The following is a 24734-nucleotide window of genomic DNA, read 5'->3' as shown; positions in this document are numbered from 1 at the left end:
TGGGAGTTTCTCTGCGGCCCCGGGGCCTGCAGCACAGCCCGGCCGGAGCACTGCTTCTCGGTCTGTCCAGGCCGGCTCTGAACGGAGCAGCCGTCTCTTCCCGCCCCCGAGGGAGGCTGGGAACAGGCCCTGGGCCCCTGGAGATGCCGGCTCTCGGCTCTCACTCGGCTCGTAGTGATGCAGACGGTGCTGGAGCCGGGCCTCTGGCAGTGGTAGAGATACACCGTGCTAACGCATGAACAACCAGGCCTTCCTTACTCACCTGCCACCCCCGCCCCCAATTAGCAATCGAAAATGATGCTGAACATTTTGGTTAAAAGGAAAACAAACCAACAAAAATCCTTCTGACTTCCCCAGACACAGGATGTGTCTTATTTAGGGGGTGGTATGCAAGTCAGTACAGTGTGCGAGTTGCAGATTTGGTGAGGCACACATGCTTAGGAAAGCAGTAATGGTTGTGAGTATTCAAAATCATAGGAGAAGCCACAATTTGTTTTATTTAATAATAGCCTAGCTTCACTCCCCGTGATGATCAAGCAGATGAACGCTCACGTGGGTGCTATCGGCCACCTCTAGGTTACAGAGTAGGCACTGTTTTGTTGCCCTATGAGTTTGGTTGTTATTCTTGAAATACTCGCAAGCCTGCAGCTAACAGATGGTAAAAGTCCTGGGACAAGCCTGGAAACAAGTTGAACGTAGATAGCTCCTTGACATTTTCCTTGCGCCTGGCACCTGATATTCTGTCTGACCTTCCTTTAGGCCAGGCTGCAGCAGCTTCCCCGTCCGGCCCCACGTGGCGTCTCCAAGAGACAGAGGTGCCTGGGGCAGTTCCACGTAGCAGTGGTGGTACAACACCCTCGAAAGGGTCTCGCAGCCTGCTTGAGAATCACTTATCTAGACAGTGGCGAAGGGTGAAGAGTGTTTTGTGCAAGCCAAGGTTGATCCCATCTGTGTTGTGCTTTTCTTCTCTCCAGATTTCCTGCTTATACCCAGCAAAGAAATGGATTTAGAAGAGCACCGCAGAAGATTAAACCTCAAAGTCCAGACGAAGGAATGGGCTCCAAGCCATACCGAAATAAGCTGTTTCCTCCAGTGGAGGAACTAGTCTCTTATACAGCTTCCTCTTTTCCAAAGCGACTAGTGAAGCCATTCTTTTTTACAGTTGGGGTAATTGTGCCAGCTTGTTACATGCCTGAGACCTAGCCTAGATTTAATCTAACATCTGCTGGTGACAAAAGAAGTGTTTTGCATTATAAGGCGGAGAATCCCATTAAAATATGGTATAAACATGGAAGCAAGCCAAAATACTGAACACCAGCTTCTTATCATTTTGTAGAGCATTACCTACAGAAAGGATGGTTTTTTTTTTTTAGTTTTAAGCCACTGTTTTCAATGGGATTCCTGGCTTTCTTCTGGGAGTATTGCTAAGTTGTACTGTGCAGTGGGCAGGGAAACACCTGCTGAAATTATGTTGTACTTTTTCAGTTAATACAGGGCCTTGCCTGCCATTTCTAAAGCTAGCCATCTCTTTCACAGAGCTGTTTAGCTGTATCTCACCTCTATTCCAGTAAGATCTAAAAACATTTTGTGGGCTGCCAGTAGTGAGATCCTGCCACAAACTAGAAGTTAGGTAGCAACCGGAAATATGTGGCAAAAAATTCTCAAAAGGAGACTTGTTATTAAATAGTAAGCATTAAACAACTGGTACTGCCATAGAATGGAAATCTGGAATCTGGCATTGTATTAATAAGGAAGGGCAAGAGAGCACTCACTCTGTTTTGCTTAAATTATTTAAGAATTTGTCTTCCAGATAAGACCCTGTTTTTGAATGCATCTAATGTTACATAGTTTACAGGCTGTGCGTTTGGATCAGCTGCTATTTGGCAGTATGAATCCCTGAAATCCAAGGTCCAGAGCTACTTTGGGGATGTTCACGCTGATTGGATGGATAAGTTTCGACCTCAAAAACAGGGGAACTTAAGAAAGCAGGTACCTATAATTAACTGATTCTGGGATTAAGACATATTAACTTGTCAGTGTGGTGACTATGGTACTTAAAATCACATTTGTTACAAGTTATATGCCAGCAGTATGCTTAATGCCTTGCACAACGTGATGCTTAGCATATTTCAGTACAGCGCTAGAAGACTTATGTGATCATGTATATTAATGCCCTTAGTTTAAGTGACAACAAAAGATACTTGTCCTGTTTCTTTTTATTTAATTCCATCAAATTCTTGGCACTTAGAAAAGTATGTTAGCTTGTCAATTAGTGCTATTTTGGAAAACAGTAATAAGTATATGCTCATTGAAAAGGAATCTGATTTCTTAAAACCCTAGAAAAGTAGGGCTGAAAAGTTCCTCAGGAGGTTGTCGTCCAATCTCCTTCTTGAAGGCAGGATCATTCCTTCCTGAACCATCCTAGACAAACATTTGTCTAATCTGCTTTTAAAAACTTCCAAGGATAGAGTAGCCTGGAATGTCTGACCACCTTATAGTGAAAAAGTTCTTAAGTTCTTACTAATCTGCAGCCTAAATTTCCCTTGCTGCAATTTGAGAGCATTGCTCTGTGTTCTGTTCCCTGCAGTCACAGAGAATAGGTTATTGCTGTCCTTCATTTAACTGTTATTCAGGTATGTGAAGACTTACCAAATCCCCCCTCAGTCTTCTTTCCCAGGCCAAATGATCAAAGTTTTTGTAGCTTTTTCTAAAGGCTAACTGATACCTCCCAGATATCTAATCATTTTTGTTGCTTTCTGCAGTACATTTTCTAATTTGTCCATGTCTTTCATGAAGGGTGGTGCCCAAAACTAAACAGAGTATTCCAGGTGAGGTCTCACCTGGAGTATTCCATATTAGTGCAAATGAAAACTCAACACTTTAGCATTGCTGTCAAAGACACCAAATGATGCCCCTCTCTCTCTAAAAAAGCAAGGAAGAGAGACCAATGGCAGCTGGTATGTATAACTTACCTTTAAAAAACACTTGTTCCCTGTTCCCTGCTCTCCCCCCATCTTTAGAAGGTGACAGCATTGCCAACCTAAGTGTTCAGAAACCAGACTCCAAGCCTCAAAAAGCCATGAGATTGGCTTTAGTAAGATTTTAAAAGTCAAGTTTGGAGTTCCTTATCTTTTGTTTTTTGAGCCTTAATGGATTCTTGCTCTCAGGATTCATGCTTTTCTCTGCAACTATGAAGGCTAGAAGCTTTTTTAAATGAAAGCTGAGAATCTTTTATAAACACCTGTGTGTAATACAAGACTTTACAAAGACATCAAACACTGTAAGATTTATGATAAAGTGATGAGTTGACAAGACCAAAGGGACCATAATTGCTTTGCTGCAGTGTTTTCATTTATGATACAAACATGAATTCTGGACGCTTTGTTTAATTTGAGATGAGTGTACAGGCATATAGCAGGCCAGTTGATTCCTAATCCTAGTCAATTTTTACCAGACTTGGTAGGGCTGATTAGTGATTATGTAGCTGCACAGGCACCGCACACTTAGTAAAAGACAGAGGAACCATTTGCCCCCATGATGTGCTATGGAATTCCTCCACAGATGCAAACTTTTTCATCTGTGTTTTATGTGAACCACAGATGAGATCAAAGCTGCCCCAGAATATATAGAGATTGTTTAGGGCTAAACTGTTAATGTTCTTCCAAGTCTGATGGGAAATGTCTCCTGAAATCTAATTATCTAAAATAAACAAAATAATTCTCATTGTTAATACATATTTAAAACAATCCCCAGCCCCCATCATTGTCTGATAATAAGTATCCTTTTAAATTCAGCATCAGTTGCTAGTGAAGGCAGGCAGAATATTTCTATTATACAAAATCATGCTTACATAATGGACATATTAAGAAGCAAATACCAGTGAGGATATCTGTAGGTCTTGTGCCAAACAATTTGAAAATTTTTGGAAAGAGATGGAACAGTGACTTGAACTACTCGCTAGCTGCAACTGCATTTTGTTACTTTCTGTCCAATTAGAAATCAACCTGCAGTTAGTTATATACAGGGATCCTGGTTTTCTCTGTTTAAAAACAAAAAATCTCTGAGAAAAAAATAGTAAATTCCCTAATTAAAAACCCCAAAATCCATGTTTTTCCATGGTTAAAATGAAACGCCACTTAATATAAGTATCAGTAGAACACGTTTTATTAATATAGTTACAATTTTAAAGCAGTTTGGAAGCTGACCAGTGCCTCAATCACTATAATAAAATAAATTCTAAATACCTGTGCATTTTGGCGTTTGATTTTGGGTGTTTCATCTTTGAAAATCAGAGCTTCCCCTGTCTCCTTCGCACACCGGGATGTGGGTCCAGCTGTGACTGTCCCTGCTCCACACTACTTTGTGGTGCTGAGCAGCTGGCGCCCTGCTCATACCATTGCTCCTCGCTCCTGACCCACAGCCCCCCAGCCCTGCTGGAGGGGGCTCCCAGCTGCCAAGGGTACAGGGGCAGGGATCTGGAGCTGCCTGCCCCCATCCAGCAGAGCCCCGGCTGCCACCTGTGGGAGGCAGCAGTTGGTGCAGCAGAGCAGAGCATGGAGGGACCCAGCATAGCACGGCACAGCAGGGCCAGGTGGAGAAGCTCACTGTTGCTGCTCCGAGCTCCGTGACATGGTACCTCCTGCCCACCTGGCAGCAGTGAGGGTCACAACTCTGTGTTGACACCACTGCTGCTGCCAGGTGGGCAGGGGCACCTTGGCAGGGCACTGGGACACGTGGCGGTGGCACTGAACTTCCCCGCCCCACTCTGCTCTGCAGTGCCGGATCTCGCCTGCTGGGCCCAGAGGCCCTGGAGGGAGGGCAGCAGAGCAGGGAGCCTGAGCCTGCAGTGGGCAGCCCACCCCCAACCCCGCGCACATATCTGGGGGGCATATGTCCTCAGTCCTTCCACCTCCCCCCACCCAGGAAAGAGTCTTAAGCAGGGAAGTCTACAATAGAACTAGGGCTGATGAACAAAAATAAGTAGCTCCTCTTTGGTGTAAACAGATGTACCTTCATTACTTGGGTCGAATGATGCCTATTTGCACCATCTGACTCCTGCCCCTTTGTCTGCCATAGGATAGGAGAAAACCTCAATTATTCAAGAAGGAAAAGGTATCTTTAACAGGAAAGCTAGCGCTATAACAAATACAAATCTGAAATGCATTGTCTTTTTTTTCTTTAATTGAGAGCTGTGAATTTTTCATTTTGATTTCTGAGATGCTGGATATTTTGTGGGGAGGTCAGTGAATGCCACTTATTTTGTTTCAGGTTAACAAGTGGTGGAATAGCCTGAGTGAGGGTCAGCGGACTGTGACAGGTTTGTGTTAGCTTACAAGTATTAGACATTCAAAGGAAAAGGAATATGGCAAACAGGTACAGTATGTCACAATAGATGGCTTTTGTACCATGATTAGATTGTTAGTCAAAGCAAATCTATGTATATATACAGATGTTTTCATTCATCTACCTGCATCTGCTATGCTTCCCTACTTACAGAACATGCTTTTGTATTTTTGTTTAAATTCTCCATCTCCCTTGTGGGAGATGTCAGACAGTGTTTTCTAAAATCTGCCTTCTGCCACTTGTATGCAAGCAGAATTTGGGCATGTGAACTGGTAGCATCTTTCAGAGAGCAAATCTCTTACTATTTATTTAAAAATGTATGCCACTGCCAGAAACTTAAAAAGACTGTTGAATATTATTAGTTGTCCTTCAAGTTTCTCAGCTTTCTTGCAAGATGTAAATTTGTTCTGAATTTTAGGGGAAAATACACAATATTACACAAATATTTTTTTCTGAAACATTTTATCGTCCAACAAGAAACATGCAGTTTTATCCATCAAAACCAGAAGAAACTTCCTATTGTAATCTTTCAGTGATGTGCTGAAACATAAATGCAACACTTATAAAATGACAGACAAGGTTGCTTGGGTGAATTTGATATCTTTTATTAGACCAACCCAAATAGTTGGAGAATAGTTATTAAGCAAGCTTTCGGGTTCAAAAACCCTTTGTTGGGCTAAGGAAGTTTCAGCAGTTGGTGTGTGCTCTTCCTGGATGGAATGAAAAGGAAAGAAGCCAGGGGCTGGGCTGGGCTGGGGAGTCAGTTGCCAGGCAGATTATAATGTGTCAAAAATCCAATGTCTATGTTTAGTCCATGATCTCTAGTATCCAGGAGGTTGATGAAATGGAGTTCATAGGCTCGTCTCTGGGAAGTGTTGTGTAAGTTTCCCTTGAGGATCAGGACTGAGAGATTGGAGAGAGAGTGGCCCTCCTGTGAGAAAGAGCCACCCAGATACCACGTGAAGAACTAGTAAAACTTCTTATAAAGATCTTCCAAGAGCCCCCCATCCTAGCCTTCAAACAAGCACCGAACCTCGCCGACCTCATCACCAGAAGCAAACTTCCTCAAGCCCAGAACACACCAAAAGGATCCAGATCGTGCCAGGACAAGAAATGCAAAACCTGCCAACACATCTCCACCACCCCCACTATTACTACACCCCACAACAGAGCCATCAGCATCCCAGGATATTACAGCTGCACCTCCAGAAATGTAATACACCTCATCCAATGCACCAAATGCCCTGATGGAAAACATGTAGGAGAGACCAAACAACAACTGCGCGCCAGAATGAACGCACACCGGAAATCTGTCTCAAAGACAAAAATACCCAATTACCGGTGGGGGCACATTTCTCACAGGAGGGCTACCCTCTCTCCAATCTCAGTCCTGATCCTCAAGGGAAACTTACACAACACTTCCCAGAGAGGAGCCCATGAGCTCCATTTCATAAACATAGACATTGGATTTTTGATACATTATAATCTGCCTGGCAACTGACTTCCCAGCCCAGCCCAGCCCAGCCCCTGGCTTCTTTCCTTTTCATTCCATCCAGGAAGGGCACACACCAAGTGCTGAAACTTCCTTAGCCTGACGAAGGGTTTTTGAACCCAAAAGCTTGCTTAATAACTATTCTCCAACTATTTGGGTTGGTCTAATAAAAGATATCAAATTCACCCAAGGAACCTTGTCTGCCTATGTCCTTAGACCAACATGGCTACAACCTACACCCCTGCACACTTATAAATTGTTACTCTGCATACAGTGTTACAAACTCTGGCTATCTTTGTTTATCGGATTGTGTTACACAGTGCACCTATATTTACACTATTCTTTAAGATGATTATGTGAAGGCTGCTTAGTATAGAGTTATTGAAATCCTCATGATATTTGGACTTAAATCAAGTAGATAATCATCTTCAAGAGAAAAAAGTAAATGAGAGAGTCTACATCCAAAGAAATTAATATAAAATACATAGTGTTAGCTACACTGTATATAAAACATTACTGAATATGTGAACAGATTTATTTTAATTGTATTGGAGCCTAAGAAATTAGACTCCCCATTTATCATAATGATTCTATAGAAAAATACAGGAATCTTTCAGGAAAATATTTCAGTTGTCTTAAGCCATTTTTCTAATTCTCTTCAAAAGATTGGTCACAGTCTAAAAATAAAATGCACTAAATGACAAGGACTATAGCTGCATTTTATAAACTAACCAACTGGTTGTTGGGTTCAGTTAGCTGGTTTGATCCAGTATTTTGGACTGCTTCTAATGTCTAGTCCAGGTATTTATATTCCTACTCAATACTATAGCTGGAAAGTCAGGTAGATTATTAATCTCTGTAGTTTTCATGTTTAATCTCCCAGCATATAGTTAACAGGCAGTATAAATGTTAATTAACTAGTAGACGTTGAAAACTTTCAAATATAGCTGTGTTTCACCTGCTGGCCAGTACAGGGTTGGAATTATTGTACTAAAAATCACTTGCCAAGGGCTTCTGCAGCTTCTTTTGTTAAGCACGTAGAGAAAACCTTTTAATAAGAAAGCAGCATAGAATAGGACAGGCTGTCAAAACTATAAGCAGCTCAGAGAAAGCAGATTATACTGATTCTAAATGGAGAATTTCAGCTAAAAAATATCTGGTGAGGAAAGGGGGGCCCTTCAATGCCTTTTTAAATATATCCTGAACCTTTCAAATTGTTCATGAAAACAAAGAACTTAAACTTCTAGAAGGAAAATGCAATTATCTTCTCCCCCTGCTCCAAATACTTAACCTTTTGAAGTTTTAAAAGATCTGTGGTCACCAGAGCTGGAGTCATATTTTAGTTCACTAAAAGACACTTGGACACATCAAGGACTTAAACTTCCATCAGTCTGCTTCCAGCTATTTAGTTTTTCATTTAAATCATAGTTTCATAGTTGGTAGGGTTAGAAGGGACCTAAGCAGATCATCAAGTCTGACCCCCTGCCATGGGCAGGAAAGGATGCTGGGGTCAAACGACCCCGGCTAGGTGATTGTCTAGCCTTCTTTTGAAGACCCCCAGGGTAGGGGCAAGCAACACCTCCCTTGGAAGTTGGTTCCAGCTCCTAGCCGCCCTGACTGTGAAGTAGTGCCTCTTGATGTCCAGCCTGAATCTACTCTCAGTCAGTTTATGGCCGTTATTCCTTGTTACTCCCGGTAGTACTCGGGGGAACAGGGACTCTCCCATTGCCTGCTGGTCCCCCTTGGCAAGTTTGTAGGCGGCCACCAGATCTCCTCTCAGCTTTCTCTTGTGGAGGCTGACCAGGTTCAGGTCCTGTAGTGTCTCCTCATAGGGCCTACCCTGTTGCCCTCTGATCATGCGAGTGGCCCTCCTCTGGACCCTCTCCATGCTGTCCACATCCCTCCTGAAGCGCGGCGCCCAGAACTGGACGCAGTACTCCAACTGTGGCCTGACCAGTGCGCATAGAGGGGGAGGATCACCTCTTTGGGCCTGCTTGTGAAGCACCTATGGATGCATGACAAAGTGTGGTTAGCCTTTTTGACTGTGTCCCCACACTGTCGGCCCATGTTCATCTTGGAATCAATAATGACACCAAGATCCTTTCCTGCCTCTGTGTTGACAAGAAGGAAGTTCCCCAGCCTGTAGGTATGCTGCTGGTTCTTCCTCCCCAGGTGCAACACCTTGCACTTGTCTGTACTGAAACCCATCCTGTTCTCATCCGCCCACCCCTGTAACCTGTCCAGATCTAGTTGTAGCCTGTCCTTCTCTTCTAGCGTGCTCACTTTTCCCCACATCTTAGTGTCACCTGCGAACTTGAACAAGGTGCTTTTCACCCCCTCATCCAAGTCGCCAATGAAGACGTTGAACAGTGTGGGCCTGAGGACTGAGCCCTGGGTGACCCCACTGCCCACGTCAGGTTCAATCAGAATAGGTTCAATAAGTTAAAAAAATTACTTGTAAATTATAAGGACCTAAGTTAACTTAATTCAGATTTCTTGGAAGTGAATCACTAGAGGGTATTTTTTGTAAACTCTGTGTTTTAAAGGAGCATTAAATTTGTTTAGACATAATGTGGCATCTCTAAAAGACTTTCATTGTATAAATGTAATGATCTAAAGGCCAGGGCTTTAGTTGTTTTAATATCCATCATACTTTAGTAACTTAAAATAGCATTTAATTTATGGGAGTAGTAAAGAAAACTATTGGATCTTATAAGCAAAATTTTGAAAGTCTGAAGTACTTTTCTATCATGCATTCTTGAATATTGCATTTATACTTGGTTTCTTTATTGAATCTTTTCTTAGGTATTATAGCTGCAAACATCTTTGTATTCTGTTTATGGAAAATACCTGCTATGCAGCGGATTATGTCTACATATTTCACATCTACTCCTGCCTGTAGTAAGTCAATAGTAATGTAACATGATTTTTGTACAGATAGACTATATGATGATATGTTAAAAGTTTTCTTGAAGCGAGTTTAAGATGCCTATATTGCTTGCTGTGATGAATCCATAAGAAAGTGTGCTGACTATCTCAAACAGATAAGTTCAGTGCCTCTGGAAATCATGGAAAGAGATATAAATGGTAACTACTCCATTTGAGAAACTTGGATAACCAATGAGAGTTTATTTTGGTATCATAATATCAAAATGTTATGGTCCACTATTTTGAAAATTACTTACGCTAAAATGGAACGACTTCTGTCCTTGTAAAGAGTTGTGCGGGAGGTGAGGTGGATTGTTCTTTCATACTGGAGTCCTGTCCTAGAATTTAATATTCATTTTCTTGGTCTTTTGGGGAGAAGGGGAAAAAATTAATTTTGTGGAACACCAGTAAAAAGCTGTCTTGAAGGTGTTCCTTATTTTTTTAATGTTAATATTTCCTGTGCAGAGAAATTACGGGCATGAATGCAGGTAAAATGTTTACTGTCACATGCAGAATTGTGTGAATTCACTTATCTCTAGACAAATGTTAGTTAGTCATATACCCAACTGTGAGTGGAAAGGGTTTGCACAGTTCTTCACTTGGAGAAACTGGTCTTTGGACCATGTGAAAGAGAATTTCAGCTGTCATTTATTGTAAAATAGTCTTGAAAATGATAACTGATAAAAGCCATTCACTAGAGTAGAAAGAAATAAGCTGCTGGGTTCTTTATCCATCAGGGAGAGAAGTAAGGTAGAGAGAGGAGTGCTATGGGAAGAGAACCGCCAGGCTCCCTTACTCTTGGTGCAGGAGTGAAACTCAGATGCTTGTGCCCTTTGGCAAAGGTTTCCAAACCTTAAGGGAGTTAGGCACCCAACTCTGATTTTCAGTGGGAATTAGGCACTCAGCTCTTTTATGGTCCTTTAAAAAATGTTGGCTCTTAAACCAGTTAGTATCTGCTTTCAAGGCTACCATTGCAACAAATAGTTCTCTTTTGTACCTTGGTCTAAGGAGTAATTTGTACCCTTTAAGTTATTTTTGTACCTCAGCCTAAGGAGTAATTGTTAGGCAAGATATAGAAAAAATGTCTTTTCTATTCTGAAGAATGGTGGAGGCTATTTAAAAAAAAACAAACCCAAAATCTCTAATTGTGGGCAATTAAGAAAATATTTAATGTACTATTTCTTTTCAGCATTATTACACTGAATCTAGCATTCATTGCATTGCTCTCCCCTGCTTTTAATATGTATAGAAGTGTGTATGAGTGTGTGTGTCCATGCATGTTTATAAAAATGTTAAGTAGTCTAAGAATAGCTACTCTGCATATTTTTCTTAATAAGTGTCATTAAATTAGACATGCCATAAATCATGTGCTAATTAAAAGAAATGCTAAAACATGCTTTATTTTCTTTTCATTAACTATTATTTTTCTTCTTTTAGGAATCATTTGTGCTCCCTTGCTTCTGTCTTCATTTAGTCATTTCTCTGCCTGGCACCTGGCATTAAACATGTATGTTTTGTGGACTTTTTCATCTAGTAGTGTGTCTTTTTGGGGACAGGAGCAGTTCATGGCAGTGTACCTTTCTGCAGGTAAATTGTGCTTTTTATATAAATATAATTATAAAAAGAAATGGTGTAAACATATCTGTGGGGGTAGGAAGTGGGAGGAAGATTAAAGAATGTATGCGATGGCTATGGACACATTGTTCATGCTTATTCTGTTAATTGCTACTATACAGAACTTTCAGCACTTTAGACCAGTGATTCTCAACCAGAGTGCCATGGCACCCTGGGGTGCCTTGAGATCCTTTCAGGGGTGCTGTGGGGTGCCATGCAGTGTTAATGCTGTTAGGTTTGCAAACATGATTCACGGTTTAAACCCAGAAACTTCAAATAGGAATTAATAGCATTAAAATTATTCTGACCTATTGTGATCTTTCTGATTTCTATGGAAAAGAAAAATTGCTCCATTGTTTTACAGCACTCAAAAACCGAGTCAAAACTAAGGGCTGGTATTTTCTCAGGGGAGCTTCAAATCTGATGAGGAGCACCTCAAGTTTAACACAGGGTGCCTCAAACCTAAACATTTTAAGAACCTTTGCTTTAGACCAGGAGTCTGCAGTGTTTTTGGGCAGTGTGCCAAAAACAGCCACAACTTCAACTTACCAGATATTGGTGTGCCAGGAGTGCATGGCAGGGGAGCTGCAAGGGGCCCGATCCTTGTTGTGGCAGCACAGCCCCGGCCCCTTCTCTGAGATGCAAGTGCCAAGCAAAATGCCTTTGTGTGCCACATTCTGGCACGTGCTCCTGCTTTAGATTATTTGGTTTTATGATAGCAAGGTGCAATTGTTGCATTTAAAATTGTAGTTAGTTCATAAAATACAGAGCTTTTAATGTACTTTTGTGAGGCAGACCAGAGATGCTGGGGGGGGGGGAGAAGTACAGCTGCTCTAAGTTTCCACATCAAATCCTCTTAAAAATGTTACCATGCTAGCTAGTTTGAATATTTTTCTGAGATACAGCATGTTGACTTCTGACTTCGTCTTGTGTGACTGGCAGTGTTTCTAATAGGAACTTTACCTTTTTAGGTGTTTTCTCCTCTTTTGTCAGTTATGTCAGTAAAATGGTCACTGGAAGATTTGACCCATCCCTTGGAGCAGTGAGTAAAGTACTTAAGAAAATTAAAACCCTGTATAGCTTGTTGCATCTCCAAAAATAGTTACAAAGCACGGTATTCACCTTGCTTCAAAGTCAGGAATATTCAGGGAAGGCAGGCTAAGGTTAGTGGAGTTGCCAGTTGTTCTTAGGCAAGACCTGGGCATTCCCCATATTCCTTTAACTTCTAGTCACTTGCTACTAAATGCTACAATGTTGTAAACAAGTGCTTAGCAGCAGGACCTCTTGTCTTTAAACAGTTGTAGAACTGAACTTGCAAATTTACAAATGTTATTTCATAAAGCTGTCAATGCATAATTATGCTCTAATTGAAAAATCTGCTTTATGAACAGATCATATAATCAGAGTTGGTGGAAATTAACATGAGTTGCTAGTGAAGGCCATAGGGAATTTTCTACCTTCATCCTGCCTTCCTCAAAAATTAGAACTGTTGCCAAAACTCTAAATCCACAGAACTGCTGAAGATAGCAGATGCAGTCTTTTCATTTTCTGCTGGGCCAGCAAGCAAATCACTAAGAGGTATTAAGGCAGTTGTCTTCCAAAAAGTGTTATTTGCTACTGGATCAAGCCTTATGTATCTTTAAGGCTATAATAAATCACACTTTTTAGGTTTAAGAAAACTAAGGTTTTGCTTTTTGAAATTATAGGGTTACTAGAGTTCACAGATGGAATTTCAGTCAGTGTCATACCAAACAGTTACCCTGTTAATCATTTATATCTGATACTAAGAATCTTTCACTTTTCTTTAAAAAGTTGATGATGTTGCCTCACACATTTAAACACAGGTTTACTTCAACCAGGGCCTTGTTGCTGGGACTTTGTAAAACCAGGTCTTCTCCATACATAGATCATGGAAGAGTCTAGTACATGTTCTGTAAAGAGCAAAGTTTGGTCCATGATTCTGTGGCTAGTGATACAATCTCCTTCCATTATGCAGCCTACTTTAAACTGGTTGTCTTCATCTCAGGTGTGGTTATATTTCAGCAGTGTTAGAGGAGCTTTTTTAAGCTCATCGGGATTCAAGGAACGGTATTGATCAATTTTTATAGTATCTTAATGGCATATTTCCTTAAAAGGTTACACAGTTGGTTTCTATCTGGTCTGTTAGAGGTTCGACGGTAAGAGAATAATTACTGTAGGTCCAGATAATGAAAGAAATCAAAGGTTTCTTGATTTATTTCTCTCCTAAACTAACTGTACTGCTTTGTGCTGTGAGACTTGTGACAAGCCTGCATCTAAAAAGGAAAGTGACAGGCAAAATAGATTCGCTCTCAGAAAAAAAAATCCCTTGTGTAATGTCACATCTCACATGTATTTTAATGTATTTACAGTCAGGAGCAATAATGACTGTGCTTGCTGCAGTATGTACAAAGATGCCAGAAGTACAACTAGCCATCGTATTTCTTCCAATGTTCACATTTACAGCAGGAAATGTAAGTGCCTTTGAACTTCACAACAATCATATAGTTGAAATATTTTCCCTACGTGTCAGTAGTAGTGGAACATATGTTCTTCAGCAGAATTTCTTATCTCTCTTTTATATTGAAGTAGAAAAACATCATGGCTTGATGTCCTGGGGCCTAGTTTTAAGTTGCTTCTAGCCTAGTGCGGTCATTTACACCAATATGAAAAGCATGTAAAAAGGGTTACTGATATGGTAGTGTTTATTCTGTGCTGGTGTTATACTACAGAAGGTTCACAGCAATCAAGAGTCAGACATCTAGGTTGTTTTTTTAACTTGAGAGTTTAATTTCTAGATTTGCCCCAATGTGTGTTACACTACATTTTTAAAGCAGGAGGAAATATTTGGAGGGGAGCCCAAGGATTCAGTCGCTTTAGGAAATAAAACTGAGCTGTGTGCATGTGTTACTGGATTGCACTGTCATTCAAGGCTGTCACATAGTATATAGCTCTGTTATGGACTAAACTGTAGGAATTAGCCACTTATTTCATGCTGCTCTAAAGGAAAAGTAACTCGCACAGAAGGAGGATGAGTAGTAAACATCAGGTACCATAAGGTAAACTGCGTAAGCCAGTTTGAGGTAATTCTCCTAACCAGCAAAATTTTTTACTAACCCCATTGCTTTAGAAACAGTTGCTCCTAACATGATTACCTGTGGGTGCTGCTGCTTAGAATGTCTAGCAATAGAGATAAATCACTGGGGCAATGGTTAAGGTCATCTTCTAGGAACAAATGAAAGAGCTTCAATTTTCTACCTTGATAATAAAACACTTCTTTGTTTGGAAACTCATTGATATGTACTTTGACTCCTACTTTAATGCAGGGGTCATCTTTTTGGTGCAACATTGAAGTGCACTTTATTATGGTAGATTAATACCATATGGTAGATATGCAGGGGAACCCCAGGTGTCCGTGTCCTCTCCCCGCCCCCCTCTGACCCAGGAGGAACCAGCCACCGAGGCTAGGAGCATGGCGGGGAGGGGCTCCCCAGTGTGCCTGGCAGCAAACCCAGAAGTGGATCAGAAGTACTTCGGTCCACTTCCGGGTCTGCTGGGAAGCATGCGGGGGAGCCCCCCTGCGCACCCCGCCCCCTAATATATATATATTTATATATATATTTTTCCCCTTTAGGCTTTAAAAGCCGTTATTGCAATGGATACTGCAGGGCTTGTTCTGGGCTGGAGACTTTTTGACCATGCAGCACATCTTGGGGGAGCATTGTTTGGTGTGTAAGTATTTATTTTTAAATTATTCCTTTTTTCACATGTAAATTCTTCCTATGCTGTTTCTTTATCTTTCCCACTTGTGCGTGGACTACTAAAATGATTTTTAAGTAGTAAAATTGTGTTTATCTTACCAGAACTGAAATTTCTTCCTGGAATATCCATAACTGGTTTGTGACGTCATATAGCTATGTACAGAAGGACAATTTAGAACCCTTGTGAACCTATATGAACCTTCCCCATATCCTGTTTGCAGTGACATTGTAGCTTGGGCTAACTTTCCCCATCATTTGCTTCCCTGTGCGCAAAGGATACTAATAGAGCACATGCTGGAATAGTGAAAATATCTTTTTCTGTGCACAGCCAAGATGACTTCCCATATCTCCATGTTTAATTGTTAATTTAGGGAGCCACTGAGCAAGTAGGAGTCTAGGTCTAATCCCTACCAATGGTTACTGCTAATGTGTTTCAGTTTTGCTGCTTTGTCTTCCCGTGTAAAGCCTTCAGGGGTTCTGCCTAACTTGGGAGAAGCGCTAGAAAAAGTTTTGTGGGAAACAGTTCTACATTGTGAGACCTTGAACTAGATTAACTGAGTCAGTACCTTTTTTTGGCTTGGTCTATGGCATTGCCTGATTTACACACTTAACAGCAAGAGCCTTATTACATGTAAAACAAGTCTACTTGATACTTAGTATAGCTAGATAAAGTGTGAAGAACTCATCGGATGCTGCAAAAGTATACCCAGCAGGTAGTATGTCTAAATTGCTCAGAGCATCTTCAGTCCTCTAGGACCTTAGAAACAATCCTTCCTTCCCACTCACCGTCTCATGCTTTACACCTAGGACCTACCTGTATCGTGGCAGAAGTTTGCGACACAGCAGCACCTTTAACATCGCTCTTTTTGCTGCATGCCTCCTCTTGCTGTTGAGTGGCCGAGAGGCAAAAACACCAGCACGAATTGCCTCTGAGCCACTCAGCAGGAGGGGTGCGCAATGGAAAGAACAGGGTTAAAGGTGCTGCTGCTGTTAACAAACTTATGTCATGATTTAGGTAGGTCCCTATCTGTACCTGATTGCACTGTAAGTAGCAATACTACATTTTACTTGTATATGGCTAGTCTTATAACTCACAGCATCTGAACAAAGCACTTACTTATTCCACCTCTACCTCCATCTGAGCTTAGCCCCCACTTTTCCATTTATTTGATTCCTTAACTTCGGCAAATTTGAGCTGTCTTATCTCCTTGCTTCCCCATATCTTAAATCATCAGCATATTTGTTGGGTTGTCACTTTGTGATAATGCTGCAACATTAATATGTTTATCAGCTATTCATTGTAATACAGGTATCACAGAGAGATCTCTGACATGATGCCTGGGGGACAGCAGGATAGTTGAAGCGACTTCAGTAAATTGTTTGAGCAGAATATGGAATGACCCACTCCCTCCCTCCTTACTGCTCACCAGGGATCCTGGTTTTATCTGTTTAAAAATCCCAAATGCTCTGATTAAAAAAATCCCAAATTCTGATATATATATATATATATGCTTTTCTGTGATTAAAATGAAACACCACAGTATGTATAGATATCAGCTGGAACACAATGTTGTATTGATCTGTTTACAATTTTAAAGCAATTTGGAAGCCTACCAGCGCCTCAAACATTATAATAAAATAAATTCTAAACACCTATATATTTTGGCATTTGATTTTGGTTTTTTTATCATGGAAAATCAGAGCTCCCCTTGCCCCTTTTGTTCACCAGGATGCAGGTGCAGCTGTGGCTGTGCCCCTCACTGCTTTGTGGTGCTGAACAGCCCCAATATGCCGTTATGCTGCCCCTGCCTCTACTGTTGCCTCTCGTTTTTGACTCGCAGTACCCCTCACTCCCAACCCACAGGCTCCTGGCCCTGCTGGTGCTCCTCATTCTTGACCTGTTGCCCCCAGGCCCCAGCCCCCCAGTGTTTGAGGAAGGGGGTGGATGTGTGCGGGCACAGGGAAAGTGTGGGAGGGGCACAGGCAATGCATCTGGGGAGCAAGGGGGCATAGGTAATGATTTGGGGGGAGAAGGGGAACATGCCTCCCCCCAGATTACTGTATCCAGAGGGGTGCGGGGCTGCAGCCATCCCCATGGCTCAGTGGGCAGGACCTGGCACAGGAGGGAGCACTGTGCTGCCATGGCTGTGAGGCGCAGCGGTGGAGCAGAGTTGTGCCCCCACCGCTGTCAAGTGTGTAGGGGGCACCTCACCTTGGTGGCTATGGCAGGACGGCGCTCCCTCCTACGCCGAGTACTGCCTCGCTGTGTGCGTGGAAGTCTTGGGGGGCATGTGCTCCTCCCACTGTATTGCCTGTGCTCCTCCTCCCCCACAATGCATTGCCTGTGTGCCCTGCCCCCATAGATTTGCCTGGAGGGAGCTGCTCTCCACTGCTGCCTGGCTGCCATGTGCATGTATGGAACTCTGCCAGCCTGCAAGGGGAAAACCTGTAGTTTCCCGCGTTTTCCTCTGTTAAAGAGGAAAATCTGCGTTTTTTGCAACAAACAGAAAACCTGGATCCCTGCTGCTCTCCACACAAACACACCCACTAGGTGTGTAACTTACCAGTTCAGTTCTTTTAACCATACAATCTGAAAACTTGTGCAGTGCTGTGTGCATATTCCCTTGTAGAAAATTGTTCACTTCAGAAAGCCACTACATGGCTTGGCATGACTGCTGGTCTGTGCAGCAGAAGCCAAGATCTGATACAGAAGTCCATGTGCAGGTTTATTAATAAAGTACATTAGGATGATTGTGAAAGTACTTTATGCCTGACCTTAATTAGTGCAGTCTTTTCATGGTTACTAAACTTACTATAAACTCTGGTCCTGAAGTTTTTCAGGATGTCTATGAACGTGTGCGATACCAGCAACCTTACTTCCAGTGGATTAATTCTGCTGGTCACTTACAAGAGATCATTCATGCGGAATGGAGCTGCTACCTTCTAGGGTTTTTTTCCTGGGTCACTTGCCTAACAGGAAACACTTCTGTGGCAACGTACTTAGCAGGCATTGGACTAAGCAGATAGAATTGCACTCTGACTTCCTATTAAATGGGGTGTAACATTTCTTGCATCCTTTTTTGGTTGGAGATCACAGAATTTTGAGGAGCTATCTACTGTTTAACAGAATAGGAGCATATTTAGATATAGAGAAATGTTATTAAGGCTAAATGACCCTGAAAGCCTACTTAAATCATCAATATTTTCTTTGAAATTGTTATCAAATACCTTCTTAAAAATCTAGGCTAATCCTGCCAAGTACAGCCTCTTCTGGCTTGTTCCATTTATTGCTCTATGTAAAGTTGTACCATTTATCATCCTTCAGTGTCTCCCTTATTCTGCAAATTCAGATGTTTTCAGGATGGAACTTCAATTGAAGATTTGTTTTTGTTGTTGTCAGGTGGTATGCAATTTATGGCCATGAACTCATATGGAAGAACAGGGAACCACTGGTGAAGGCTTGGCATGAAATCAGGACTAGGAGTTCAGGAAGACGAGGTGGCGAAGGTTCTCAGTGATTGTAATTTTAGAAGATACTTGTGCAGAGATGATGTACTACTTGAAGACATGAGAGTGCATTGATTCTGGAATAGCATTTTTTGCTATTCTGCAGAAAATCTCTTAGCATCTGTAGTTTCTAACGTAAACCAAGTTTACAAATAAATGCCCTTCAGTAACAAACTCTGACAAAGCTGAAACAATAAAAGGTTTATATCCTATTCCTTTCTAAGGGAAAGGTGTGCCTCACATTTTTAAATATTTGAGAATAAGAATTCAGTCAAATGGCTGGAAGCTGAAACCAAGCAAATTCATATTCAGTACAGCTTTAAGAGCAGGGGAGATGAGCCATTAAAGCCAACTCCCAGTGGGAAGCATTTGATTCTCTATCTCCGTGTCTCCAAATCAAGACCGAATGCCTTTCCGTAAGGTATGCTTTAGTCGCATGCAAGTTATTGAGCTCGATGCCAAGATAACTGGGTAAAATTGTATGGACTGGTATTTGTAGATCAGATTAAATGATGTGATGGTCCCTTTTGGCTATAAACTATGAATCAATTCTGGAATGATACAAGTTCTTAGTTTTGAAGCAGGATTGACAACTAACAGCTGTGTTAACATTAAGGGTTTGGCTTTCACTCAAGTCACAGGCTCCTATTCAACCTTTTACTTTCCTCTGCTTCCAAATTAGTGTGAGAATTTGTCAATGTCTCCTGCTTCTACCTGAGGCAGGGAAGTGACCTGCCTACTTCATATTAGTTTGGGTATCTTATCTGAGGGATCCCAGAAGATGTTCCACTGTCATTTCTCTAATTTGAACTAATTAAAAAAAATCTTTCCTGTCCTATAGAGGTAGTTTCACTTAAGATCATTTTTGAGGATTTTAAAATAGCAACTTGTAACCCAGAGTGTACCACAGGGAGAGAAGTTGGGAACGAGTAGTTTCAGTGGAAACTTCTTTGCCACAGCTGCCTTTCACAGGCACACTGAGAAGAGTAGGCAGAATTGGAAAAACGGAAGCACTAAGATCAAGGTCACTCATGGGAACAGCAAGGCACTAAACTAGATTTTTCCTCCAAATTAGTAATCAAGGCCCCAGTCCTATCAAGTGGAGCCCTGAAAGGCAGAGGAAGCAGCTCTGAAGGGATAACTTGCAGGTTCATTTTACTGTCATTCCAGTTAAATTGACCTGGTGCAGATCGGGATTCTTGTGAGCTTGCGTGTTTTTACTTTGCAGTGGGGCATTGTGGAAAGTATGTTTAATGTACCCACCCTTCCTATTGGTAAAACTACGTAGTACTAAATATAGCCACATGTAATAAAGCATGGAGCATAAAATCAAGGTCAGTTCTTTACTAAGACTTGTTAACATCCATTCACAGCCTTTGTATTTTACTACCTATAAACTTCTGTTAATCTTGTGATAAAGATAAGATAATGGAGGATTTGTTTGAGGGTAAACACTAAGTTCCCCTGAGCTTGTTTCTAAATGCTCATAAAGGTAAGTTGCTCATAAATGTATGTTGAAACTACTTGGTACCATCTACGAAATGCTTCCTGTGCTTGGCTCAGGAAGCTGCTCCCTGAGCAGGGGATCCCCTTGATTTTTCCCTTATCGTCTCTCTCCCGGGTTCTCAACTAACTTTATCATCACCTCCATATGTTGCCCTAAGAACCAGGGGGCATCTGGTTCTCCTCCCAAATGGAGAGAGCAAATCACAGAACTGATACACTGCCTTAAAGTATGCCTTAGTTTTCTCCAACTGAGAACCTATTTATCTTCTCCAAACCATAACCTATTTCTTTTCTCCAGACGAGAACCCAGAGAGATTATTTATCTCTTTAATAAATCAGTTTTATTGAGCATTATAAAGTATTAACTCCAAGCATGCATATAGATATAATCGTAGCAGTTTCAGTAATCTTATCAAGATACGATCATAGCAAGCAATTGTATATTACCAGTCCTAGTAATACGTGACTCAGGAGCTGGCCAGGCTTCCAGAGTGGGCAAGGTTCTTTGAAGGAAGAGGAGATGTCTTCAGTTCATAAGCATCGTTAAGGTGAGGAGTAGGGAAGGACAGAGAGGAAGGGAATGCGGGGTAATATTTTATAGTCCTTAAGTCATGTAGCTACCAATTAGGCCAATTTTCTGTTTTTTGTCAACAGCGTGGGGTTTGTTGTCACTTTATTGTTGTTTTTCTCTTCTTCTTGGTACCAGGAGCCATTGGCTTCAGATGTGGGTGGAATGTGTCATAACAACCCCTTTTATCCATAACAAGTGTTTTTATCATCAGACTTTTACAGAAAAGCAAGCTGCATCAGGCTCTTTTCTATGAGAGTAGGTCATACAATCCCATAACTCCATGAATGCGCTCTTATGTCAAAGGTGCTCTAGGCCTTGCAGGCCTAAGGGACCATTCAGTCCTGTCAAGTGTCAAGAGGCTGAACTGCCTCCACACGTACTCTTTTGGTGGCTGCTATTCATTTAATCCAGCAGAGGACAGTAGTACCTAGGATGAATAAGTATCTTGCAGCAATAAACTGTCCATCCCTGGAGGGCCAGGTACACAAAAGAGGGGCTCAAGGCTGTTGCCAAGTGCTTTGTCAGATTATAGGCAAATTCATATCTAGCCTTCCATGGTGCAGATTAGGAGTGGGCAATTTATGGTCCATGAGCTGGATCTAACTTGCAAAGGTCTGACCCGGACAAAGGCGGCACAGGGGATTGGGCAGCATAAAGCAATCCTCTGTATGCTCTCTTGTGTTTATGCACTGACCCTCATTGTAAGAGGGGAGGGGAGTAGTCTGCTGATAACTTTTGAGGATAGACTTGTGTAAGCCTAGCCTGGTACAGTGTTTATTTTACAGGCCTAGAGCACCCTTGACATAAGTAGGCTAAGAGTGCATTCATGGAGTTATGGGATTGTATGACCTACTCTCTACATAGAGATTACAACCAACACCCAAGATAACATCCTGCAGCTGCTGTTGACTGTGTGGGCTTTGGGTGTCAGCACTTATGGAAATGAAGCCCCAAGTCATTTTCAGAGAAAAGAATAGGACCATTCTATGCTGAGCTTTAACCATTAGACTTGCTGTCATGATGGGGGAATTTCTCTGCCCTTCCAGTTGACAAGAATGCAGACAAAGGCTGAGACACTTTGGCCACAATACTTAAAGGAGCAAAGTTTACACAGCTCCCTTGGCCTTCAGCTGGATTTGCAGGGCCACAGTTGAACTGGGCACCCAGAAACTAAGTTAGTTAAAAATCAGTTGCTGCTGAAGCTGTCCATGTTCAAGCCTCATCATCTGTAAGGTTGCCTTAGATGCCACCTACTGCCTCCCAGAGGCCATCCAGAATCTGAATGGTTTATGTTTCTAAAAGTATTGTGAGCTATTTAAAATCAAGCTGGTATAAAAATACCAAACTGATTACCATCCAGTTGTTCTGTACAACCCTGCGTCTCATGTCTGAGATCCTGCCAGAGGGAAACTAGAATTAGAATTTCAAAACTAATCTTGGAAACTGGAGTAGAGAAGACTATTAAGGCAAATGAGGAATGATGACAGCAACACTAAATTAAGCAAAATACCATTTTGGCAAGGAAAACATCCCTCCTTGAAAACTTGGCAGCAGCGTGCACATCTTAGGAGGCAGACCTCAACATGGCACAAAAGTTATTTTCAGTACAAAGAAAGGCAAGACTTCTTTCCTTTCTCAAATAGCCAATTAAGTGTGACTGAAAATGTAAAGTTGTTACCGATAAGCTTGGCCAAGATAGCCTATGGAAACTGACAATAACCATTAAAAAATGTCATGGTTAATGTAGGAATATAGCAGTTTGTGATATGAAAACGTCAAGGGCTGTTAGCAAATCTAACTACGCTTTCAAAATCTGCCATTCCTTTGCTGTAGTGAGAGCATCCTGCCTGAGTACATGCTAGTGTGCTTCATTAAAAAAAACAAGCTGTTATTGCAGCCTTCCTGGGGTTTGAGATTCCCACTCTACAGCAGTTGATGTTTCACTTCCTGATATGCTGACTTGTCATCTCATTGCCTGAGTATGTTTGCCACTTTCTGCCTGTGACAGATCTCCTTTAATGCAGTAAACTTTGAAATCTCACCCAGCCCCTTCTAGTTCATCCTGTTCTGAGAGAACCTTTGTGCTAATTTCATCTGACAAACTCAGCGATGAGCCTGCAGTTCAAAGCAGCTGCTGTAGGTGGTCTTTGAGTTGCGCAGTGTCAAAGCTGAATGCGGTGCTAGGAAGTGGCAGGCACAACAAAAGCAGAGATGGTAGATTTGTTCTCGGAAGTGGCAGGCACAACAAAAGCAGAGATGGGAGATTTGTGCTTTTGCATGTTTTGCAAAGTCAGGATCAGAGCGTCAGTTGGAGGATGGCAGTAAAAATCAGAGATGATAAAATGGATGTCCTGCGTTCCTCATTATTGTAAAACGCATGTGCCTCTTCTCAGGATAAATGCACTGCATTTGACCCATATACTATATTTTAAAGGCAATACACAGAACAAAGTGCTAATGCTAGACCCCAGTAGTAGGTAGTTTATTAGTAAGAGGCACTGCGAACATTTTTAAAAAGTTAGATTGTTCTTATAAAGGTTTTTATAATGCAATGCACATACAATGGGATAATGTACTAAGATTTTTCAGAAGAGGATAGCTTTGTTGCCTCAGATCTTACAAGGATCTTATTTTAAAAGGGTGGGGGAGGTTGTGTAGCACTTTCAAGTTTCTTTAAATTGTCTTAGCCGTGATCCCTGTTTGCCTAAGTTAAGTCATTAGTCATATCTGAAAATCCTAGCCCATGTATAATGCTTAGGCTATCAGCTCAAGGGCCAGGAAAGAATTCCTCTTTGCCCACTCAGATTGCAAAATAGAGAAATACAGGATGCTAGAGGGATAGCCTCCATGTCCTGGCAGTCACACCCCCAGCTCAGTGGCAGCCTCACAGAGCTAATAGAAATAAACATTAAGTATATGAACTACAAGTTTCATCTGAGATGGTGTATTCCTGGATCACTTTTTACTCCCTGGTTTGATCTCAGTGAATGACTACTTGGAACTACAGCATTGGCTTTCTAAAATCAGATCCCTGTCGTCTTAGCCTTGAATATGTGCTCTTATAATGCACGGGTTCTCAATTAGAACCTTAAGCATTGATTTTACAGTCTTGTATTTTATAGCACAGTGACCCACAACCATGCATTGTATCATTACAGAAAAATCAATATCATAAATCATGGAGTTGCCCAACGCCTGTCACTACTTGTCACGTAAAATGTCACATTCCAGCGACCGCGTGAATCTGCCATGCACTTTTGGCGGAGGCCCCTGGAATATTTGTCTGTCTCTGAAGCGTGCAGAGAGCAAGGCCGGGTTCTTTGGGTAGATAGATGTGAGATCTTTTATTAGACCAACTGAGCAGTTGGAAAGAAGTTCTTGGCAAGCTTCTGGGCACAAGCACCCTTCTTCAGGCAGAGGGAAACTGCAGATGGGTGCTTGTGCCCAAAAGCTTGCCAAGAACTTCTTTCCAACTGCTCAGTTGGTCTAATAAAAGATCTCACATCTACCCAAAGAACCGGGCCTGCCTACGCCCTTAGACCTGCACGGCTACAGCCAGCACCCCTGCAAGGTGACGGCAGCCCACGACTGCAACTCCAGGAACAAGCGAGGTCGGAGAGTGCCCCCCAAGCAGGGCGCTGTGGCACCCGGGCTGCCCTGGGGCCCTTGCAGGTGCCGTGGAGCACCAGGTGAGCAAGCGTGACCCGCAAGGTAAATCCAGAGCTGGAAAGCCATTCTGGCCACAGGCCTTCGTGCCGGAGGAGCGGCTTGGGGGGGGTTTCTGTTGGCGAACCAAGGGCAAGCCAAAGAGCCGGCGCTTCTGAGGGGCTGCAGTGTCAGGAGGGGGCTGGGAGACGCTGGCTGTGGAGCAGGCGCGAGGGGTCCCCGGTGTCGGTGCTAGGAGGCAAGGGGTCGGTCGGGTGGGGCGGAGAGGGAAGGGGCGGTGCGGGCCCGGCCCAGGGGCGTCCCTGCGGGCCCCTCCCCCCGTCGCTGC

At 42.3% G+C, this 24734-nt stretch overlaps 1 protein-coding gene across 5 annotated transcripts in view; it reads left to right on the top strand.

Moving 5' to 3' along the window:
- The first annotated feature begins 6 nt into the window (after positions 1–6).
- The window catches only part of LOC102376993 (presenilins-associated rhomboid-like protein, mitochondrial), a 49097-nt gene continuing 24369 nt past the window's right edge, over positions 7–24734 (top strand). For 4 of the 5 annotated variants that reach the window (XR_003095173.1, XR_003095172.1, XM_025209784.1 and 1 more), the window contains exons 1-9: positions 7–457; positions 975–1167; positions 1849–1989; positions 5269–5317; positions 9641–9736; positions 11201–11350; positions 12349–12419; positions 13768–13869; positions 15030–15127. Coding sequence is in view for 3 of the 5 variants with exons in the window: in XM_025209784.1 (XP_025065569.1) it covers positions 1054–1167; positions 1849–1989; positions 5269–5317; positions 9641–9736; positions 11201–11350; positions 12349–12419; positions 13768–13869; positions 15030–15127 (821 nt within the window). In the remaining 2 variants the exon portion in view is untranslated. Of the gene's footprint in view, positions 458–974; positions 1168–1848; positions 1990–5268; positions 5318–9640; positions 9737–11200; positions 11351–12348; positions 12420–13767; positions 13870–15029; positions 15128–18556; positions 18876–24734 lie in introns of those variants that run through there. The other variant, XM_006016012.3, reaches the window with a different exon arrangement.

This window comes from Alligator sinensis, unplaced genomic scaffold (assembly GCF_000455745.1).
Source record: "Alligator sinensis unplaced genomic scaffold, ASM45574v1 scaffold237_1, whole genome shotgun sequence".
NCBI classification, from domain to species: Eukaryota; Metazoa; Chordata; order Crocodylia; family Alligatoridae; genus Alligator; species Alligator sinensis.
This window is presented reverse-complemented; position numbering and strand designations above follow the sequence as displayed.